Source organism: Triticum urartu, chromosome 6 (assembly GCF_003073215.2).
Source record: "Triticum urartu cultivar G1812 chromosome 6, Tu2.1, whole genome shotgun sequence".
In the NCBI taxonomy this organism is placed as follows: domain Eukaryota; kingdom Viridiplantae; phylum Streptophyta; class Magnoliopsida; order Poales; family Poaceae; genus Triticum; species Triticum urartu.
In genome coordinates this window covers 28,498,830-28,507,228 of record NC_053027.1, presented here as the reverse complement: position 1 = coordinate 28,507,228, position 8,399 = coordinate 28,498,830, and the positions used below count along the sequence as shown (strand labels likewise).

The 8,399-nt window shown below is 47.3% G+C and overlaps 1 protein-coding gene across 1 annotated transcript; it reads left to right on the top strand.

The window, feature by feature from the left end:
- Positions 1-5,966: 5,966 nt before the first annotated feature.
- Positions 5,967-7,382, top strand: LOC125515303 (peroxidase 2-like). The gene is made up of 3 exons (XM_048680748.1): positions 5,967-6,237; positions 6,349-6,555; positions 6,640-7,382. The coding sequence occupies exons 1-3, from the start codon at positions 6,019-6,021 to the stop codon at positions 7,225-7,227; spliced, it is 1,014 nt and encodes a 337-aa protein (XP_048536705.1). The 5' UTR covers positions 5,967-6,018; the 3' UTR covers positions 7,228-7,382.
- The last annotated feature ends 1,017 nt before the right edge of the window (positions 7,383-8,399 follow it).

Genomic DNA, 8,399 nt, shown 5'->3' with positions numbered 1-8,399 from the left:
GCTGAAAACCGGTCAAATGAGAGGGCAAGAGAAGGATCTCTTTCCGGAGCAAGGCACCGGCATTAGGGTGTAAATGAGCAAAGGGGAAGACCGTTTCATCAAAGACCACGTCGCGTGAGATGTATACCCGACCAGTGGGAATATCTAAGCATTTAACACCCTTATGCTTCGCACTATAGCCGAGAAAAACACACTGTTTCGAGCGGAACATAAGTTTACGGTTGTTGTATGGATGCAGATTAGGCCAACAGGCACAACCGAACACACGAAGAGAGTGACAATCTGGTCGAGTATTAAGAAGCCTGTGCATGGGTGTATCATTGTTGATGACACGACTTGGAAGCATGTTTATGAGGTGGACGGCCGTAAGGAACGCCTCATCCCAGAACTTGAGAGGCATGGAAGCACCAGCAAGTAGGGCTAGTCCTATTTCAACAATATGGCGATGTTTGCGCTCGGCCGAGCCATTCTGTTGATGTGTATGGGGACATGATACATGATGAGAAATACCCAACGTTTGAAAAAAAGAATCAAGTTTCTCATACTCACCGCCCCAATCAGATTGGACGGCGAGAATTTTTGTATCGAATTGACGTTCAACAAGTGCTTGCAAATTTTGAAAAACTTGGAAAACGTCATAACGTTTTTTGAGAAGATAAATCCAAGTATACTTACTAAAATCATCTATGAAACTGACGTAGTAAGTATGACGTCCAACAGACATGGGGGCAGGACCCCAAACATCACAAAAGACAAGTTGTAATGGTCTAGTAGAAACACTAGTAGAAATTGGATATGGTAGCCGATGAGATTTTGCTTTCTGACAAGAGTCACATATAGTTTCAAGACTACGCTCACCAACACATGGGAGCTGATTATTCCTAAGCACTTGTTGAACGATAGTAAAAGATGGATGTCCTAATCTTGCATGCCACCGCTCCGAGGAGAGTTTGATGACACCGAAAACTTGTTTATTGAAGCTTGTAAATTTGGGGATCAATGGATAGAGCCCATGCACGCATCTACCTCTGTAGAGAATGTTCCTCGTGACCTGATCTCGAATCAAAAAGAAGTATGGGTGAAATTCTAGAAACACTTTGTTGTCAAGAGCAATACGATGAACGGAAAGAAGGTTTTTTTTTCTGTTTTGGGAACATGCAAGATATTTCTAAGATGGATATTGCGACTAGGGGTTTTGAAAATTGCATGGCCAATATGATTAATCTCCATACCTTAACCATTTGCATTGTGAACTTGATCTTGGCCATGGTACTTCTCGCTCATCGTCACCTTCTCGAGCTTGTTGGTGATGTGGTTGGTAGCTCCAGAGTCGATGTACCAGTTTGTGTCAACTCCGTATGACATGTCCGCTGCCGCTGCAACTTTCTTTTTGGGTTTGTTCTCGGCATATCGCCAATCACAATCCTTGGCGATGTGGTTATTTTTCTTGCAAATTTGACACTTATTTTCATATTCCTCATACCCTTGGAAGGGACGCCCCTGTTGTTATTGTAGTAGGGGCGTTTGTTGTTGCCGCCGCCGTTCTGGTAGTGGCCGCCGCCACCACCGCCGCCGGCGTTCTGATAGTGGCCACCGCCACCACCGCCGCCGTAGTGGCCGCCGCCACCACCGCCGCCGTTGTTGTAGTTGTTGTAGCCGCCACCGGCGTTGGAGTTGTTGTAGTGGCCGCCGCCGCAGTTGCCGCTGTTCTGGTAGGGGCCGCTGCCACCACCACGAGACCCACCACCACCACTCCTGTTGGAGTTGTGGTAGCGGCCGGAGTTGTTGTTGTTGCCACGACCTTGCGATGCAACATTAGCCGAGGACTTGAAAGCCCCTGACCCTGTCCCGTGGAACATCTCAACCCACTGGTCAAAGTTGGAGACCATGCCGAAGAGATCATCCACCGAGAGGGGAGCGGTGCGTACGTCCAGCACGGAGATCAGAGGTTGGTAGTCCATGTCGAGCCCTGCAATGATGTGAGAAAGAAGATCTGCTTCTGTTATGGCGTTCCCGGCGGCAGCTAGCTCGTCTGCGAGTGCTCTCATCTTCCCAAAGTATGCGGATGCACTCAAGGAGCCTTTCTGTGCATTGGTGAGGGAGTGGCGGCAGTTGTTCACACGAGAACGGGATTGGGTAGCGAACATGTTTGCTAGGGCTGACCATATGGCATGCGAGGTTTCTAGGGAGGCTACTTGGATCAGGACCTCCTTCGAGAGATTACGAAGGAGGAAGGCTACGATCTGCTGATCTTGAATCAGCCATGGTTCGTATTCAGGGTTAGGAGCGATCTGGTCCTTTCCTTCTGAGGTCTTGGTGACTATGGTTTTGTTTGGCTCGGGTGTGGTTTGATCTATATACCCATATAGCCCGGCACCCATGATCTGGGAGCGAGCTTGGGCTCTCCATAGGATGTAGTTTGTTCTTGTGAGGGGCTCGGATGTGGTGTTGGTAAGGGCAATGGATGGAGTTTGGTTGGAGGTAGACATGGCTCGATCTGGTGAAGGAGAAGGTAGGAGCTAGGGTTTTCAGTGGGAGGAAGGAAGATGGTCGAGGCTAGATGTGGCGGAAGAGGGAGGCTCTGATTACCATGTAAAAGTGTATCGAAGCGTCTCAAACCCCCATACATGGGAGCCCGCATATTTATGTATTGATCTTTGCTTGAGGTACAAGATATATCTGCGGTTGTTATAGAGATCAACCGAGAGAGAGATTTACAAGGAGGAAGATAGAGATGAGATACAATACTTAAACAGAATAACCTATCTCCTAATAACTCCTTGCTGCTCACGTATAGCTGAACCACACCTGAACCTATACGTTTAACAGTACCTTTTGAAAAGTAAGATCCTTTGATGCTGGCTTTAATATAGCCTATCGGCCGGTTTGATGTATAGAACATTGGATAACCATTGGGAATTTGAGATATAATGTCCACAAATATTGCGTATTTTAACTTATCTCCCTTTTTTGTTCTACTAAATTGATAATTGGATGGAGTGTACCATTTTATTTTCAGGCATTATTCAGCAGAAAGTCTTGGTCAGTAAACTGTTCCTCAGCTAAGTACTCTCTTTGTACATTCACCTTCTGTAATGGACTATATGGTTGCTCTTCAATGTGACTATGCTTGACTAACTATATATTTTAACTTCACTTTTTTCTACTAAATATTTGAAATTATAAATGACATATTCTTGAAGAATATAAAGTAAACGAAGCAATGTCATTAATGCTATTTTGATGGTGAGGATGCATATCATTTGGATTGGTCGGGGATACTTCAGGCTGACCTGGAGGTTCGATTCAGGGTGTCACCTGAAGACTCTTCCTTCCTGGAAGGGCTGGTAGCCTCTCTTCTATTTTAGAATACTTAGCTTCTAACACTTTTGTTTACTCTATGGAGGGGCCATTAAGGGGCATGTAAATACTATGTAAATATTCTTTCCTTAATTGAGCTACAGTAGGAACCTCTCTTTCTGTTTTAAACGTTAAAAAATGGCTACATAATCTATTTGTCACGAATGCGGAACTAAGACTTTCATGTACTGTGTCTCAAACTACATTTGTACCGACTGATTATGTTGTGCTTTTCATCAAATCACGGACGACTCTGATAATTTTCTAAAATAATTGCTCAATTCTTAATCAAGGCATTGCAGCCAATATGCCTTAATGCAGTTTGCATCCGGACACCAATATGTAAGATTTGCATTTATTTCTAGCTGCGGATTTGTTCTTCTTTTCCATTACCTTTCAGCAGATGATTTGGCTAATCTTTTGCATCTTATACTATATTACTTTGGAACGATCGTTCTAACAAGCAACCAGCGCATATAAGGTACCTCTTATAATCTGTGCTCCAAACATACTTATTTTCTGTAATGATGATTACATCAGATGATATGCCCGACCTTGAATTTATGTTCATATGTTTGTCTTAGTATCACATTAGTTTGTCAATTATAACTTGGGAAAGTAGAAACTTAGTTTCATTAATCGCATGGAGTAGAACATGACCAGTTTACGCCTCTGTCAACTCTCATCAAGAATAATATAAACTCCTTGCTGGGGAGCATCATCACCAGGTGTGCCTGGCCTGCTTGGCCTGGGGCAACTAGGGAACACCATACATGGAAGCAAAAGGAATAGGCAATAACAAAATAGATACTTAAATTAAATAAGCAAAAGACACTAACATCAACATAACAACTAGCTGAAACTAAAACAAGAGAAGAAGCCAATCAGAATGTCAAACATGGAAAATTTAAACCAATAACCTGAAATTACTACACAGCTGCATGCCTAAAAAAACAACTTAAGCAAGCTCAACACTGCAAACTTGCAAAAAGTTTGGTCTCTTGGGCTAGCTCTACCAACGCATACAAATAAACACTGATTTCACTACAATAGCTTAAGAACAAATACAACAAACTGCATACTCAATTTCATAGACACGACTTTAGGGTGAACTCATGAACAAAGGATATAAAAAAGGTCTACAATCAGTAGCAGACAACGACACATACCTGGTTAAAATAAATGAACTTAAAAAAGACACAACACACAGATTAAAATTAGTAGATGATACAAGGAAGGGCCTTTAGGGTTTACTCACCAAGAAATCCAAGAAAGATTGAAATTGAAGACCTAAAAATGACCAACAACAACAACAACAACAACAACAACAACAAAGCACATATTCGAGCATGGGGAATTCATACCTTAGGCAAAACAAAAGACTGAAGATTAGGTTGGAGGAGACGAAACCTAACCAGGCACCGCCAAGAAAAACCTGAAGAAGAAGACTAAAACATAACTCAAGAACTCAATCGAAACCTGATAGTTCCATAGATATAACAAGAACAAATGCGGAGATCAACACGGGAGTAGCAAGAACCAACGAACCCTAGAGAGCCGAAAAGATTGAGAGAGAAGTGAGTGAGAGAGATGGACCCGAAGTTAATGAGAGGGTGCTCAACTCTCTCTGTGTGGAAGGGCTTCAAGAGACGAGGTGCCGGTGACCTGCACAACGCGGGCTGCGCTCACAAGCCTAAACGGGCATTGGGATCTTAACGAGCGTCAGGAACGAGCCCAACAAGCAAATCGACTGTCCCAAATAAGGGGTAAGTTGATTCCATCCAACCCAACAGACCAAAAGCACCAGCCAGAAAAGAAACAAACGCACAAATCTCAGAACAGATCAAACGGCCAAAAAATCAGCTGGCCTAAATTCAAGATGCAGGCGACTCACATATAGCTAAAGTGTAATATATTCACTGTTTCCCACAAAAACAATAATAATCCATGATCATGGCTGCGCACGCACGCACGCATACGCACGACGTACGTACTCCGGCCGTGTGAAGGTGACGTCGTCCTCAGCAAAGATCTTGGGTTGCACGCGCCATGACGAAATGGAGCACGTCCATGGTTACTTTTAGCAGTGGAGTGAGGATGAAGAACGAGGGCAGCAAGCCAGCTAGCTAGACACACAAGTAGGCAAGTGGCAGTATATATACATCTAGAACGTCCCTACGCGATCGACAGACGATTTAGCTGTACATTCGGGCTCCCAAGAGCCAGCTCTGCTCGGTAATCTCCCATTATACGTAACATTCAGAAATAATGCATGCAGGCGGCTGCTGGCCAAAGTCCACAGTATCACATGCACATATGCATTCTCGATCGGTAAGCATGCATGCATGGCGGCAGCATTCTCGCTAAGCTACACGCTTTGACTTCGCAAGTAGTGTTACTAATTTACTATGCCAGCGCAACGCAGCTTGTAAGCTCACCGGACGACCAGCGCGATCGATGGCGAAGTGTGCACGCATGCATGGCCACCGAGAGGTAAGCTCTGACTTTGGTGAGGAGGCCGTAATATGCAAAGCCAGCTATCTTGCATGGACGCGACGCAACTGCACTATAAGTAGCGGCATGGGTACGGTGCATACTCCATCACTCAGCTCGTGCCATTCACCCAAGGAAAGCAAGCAAGCAAGCTAGACCCTTACAATGGCGGTGTCCTGCACCACCACCTGGCGTTGCGCATTCCTCGCGCTACTAGTCCTTCTCGTCTCCGGCGCCCACGGGCAGCTCAGCCCGACGTTCTACGCGTCGACCTGCCCGAACCTGGAGGCCATCGTCCGCAGCGTCATGAACACTACCGTCGCCAGCGAGAAACGGATGGGCGCCTCGCTGCTCAGGCTCCACTTCCACGACTGCTTCGTCGAGGTATGAGAATATCCATATGCATGCACTTGTCTGGCTCAGATCGATCGATTCTATCATGCACGCATTGCGTTCCGCGCACAGTATATAATTTTGGCATTTGATTTTGGTTAGGGGTGCGACGGATCGGTCCTCCTGGACAACGTGCCTGCTACGGCGACTACTCCAGCGATCGGCGAGAAGAATGCCTTCGGGAACATCAACTCCCTCCGCGGCTTCGAGGTCATCGACACGATCAAGGCCGCAGTGGAGCAAGCCTGCCCAAAAACCGTCTCCTGCGCCGACATCCTCACCCTCGCCGCACGGGACGGCACCTTTCTGGTACGTAGTCCCGGACGCGGAAACTGCGAGTACTGTACATTCATTTGAACCGCCGGCATGTGATGTCTTTTGCATTATTTGCAGCTCGGCGGGCCAACCTGGACGGTGCCGCTCGGCCGGCGCGACTCGACGACGGCGAGCATGGACCTGGCCAACAGGGACCTCCCACCGCCGTTCGCCAACCTCGTCACCAATCCTCCTGACGGCAGCGACCTCATCGCGAGGTTCCAAAGGAAGGGCCTGAGCGCGACCGAGATGACCGTGCTCTCCGGCGCGCACACCATCGGCTCCGCGCAGTGCCAGAACTACCGGCTCCGCCTCTACAACGAAGCCCGCATCGATTTTCAGTTCGCCGAGGGGCTCAAGGCCAACTGCCCCCAAAATGGCCCCGCCAACGACACCTTCCTGGCGCCGTTGGACTCGACGGGGTCCACCTTCGACAATAAGTACTACGCGGACCTCACCAACTTGCGCGGCCTCCTCCACTCCGACCAGGTTCTCTACCCCCCGAACAACCAGACGCAGGTTAAGATAGTGCTCAAGTACAAAGGAGACAACGCCGCCTTCTTTGCCGATTTCGCAGCCGCGATGATAAAGATGGGGAACCTCAGCCCGCCCAACGGAACCGTCGGGCAGATCAGGACCAACTGTAGGTTGGTCAACCCGGCCTGATCATACGGCCTGGCATATATACCACTGTTAATTACAGCGTAACCAAAGATAAATAAATGCAACCTCTGTGATAATCTTTCACCTTTGTAATAACTGTACTATGTTGTGCTACATACTGGCTTACTGGTTAAACTATTAATCGTTCCAATTGACTATTGAGCTCCAAATTATGTGCTATGTTTGCATCATTTGTAAACAATATTGTTATCAACGACAGCAAGATGATCCTCACGCCATTGTTTGCATCATTTGTTAAAGTATCTTTTCTTAATCGTGCCCTGTGAATCCCGAGGTTAATTTCTTCAACGGCAGCTGGCTCTCCAGAATTCGTCACGAATATATTATGGCAGAAGTTATCCAGGCAGTGCAAATGTATTAGAATGAACCACCCTCTGAATCCTGCCAAGTATGACACTATTTATAGGAAATCTTCCACATTCCATGCAGCAACTCTCCAAACAGCCCCCCCCCCCCCCCCCCCCCGCCCCCCCCCCCCCCCCCCCCCCCCCGCGCACACACACCCCCCATAAATAAAGGCAGAAATTGAACAAGGTACACAACCAAACTATTCAAGGTAACCCTCTTATAAAGAAGATCCTAGGTTACCTAGAACGCGTAGAAGGCAAGCAACTACGCTGCCGAAGGAGAACACTGGTGAAGCTGAGACCAACCCCACACAACACCCTAGGATACCTAAACTCCTCGAGGACGCCCTCGAGAGGAAGAATGACGCAAGGCGTCGTCACTGTCTAGCAACACCGGACAAGGGTTTTCACCCGGAACTCAGACGCGGAGAGGAGATCCACAACAACGTCTTCAAGAAGAGAGCGGCACCCCGAGTATTCCTGTCATTGGTGCAAAAGCGCGGAGCTTTCGCTCGGCACCCCACCCTATCACAACGAGGGATCCTACGACAAGCGCGTTGTTCCCAGACCCTAGATCCAGATCTGGAATAATTTAGTCCATAACTTCAGTGATGCCTTAGATGTCAGTCGCGATGATGATCATCGTCAACTCACCAAGTCGCATCGAGAGGGCTGATTATCACACCGAGGTCGTGTGTTGTCTTGTCCCCTCAACTTGATGGGGATGCGGGCGCAACAAAAGTTTTGCCAGTCAGCCCCGTCATTGGCAGGAAAAGGAAATTGACAGGGGCAACCTGTAGTGGTGTC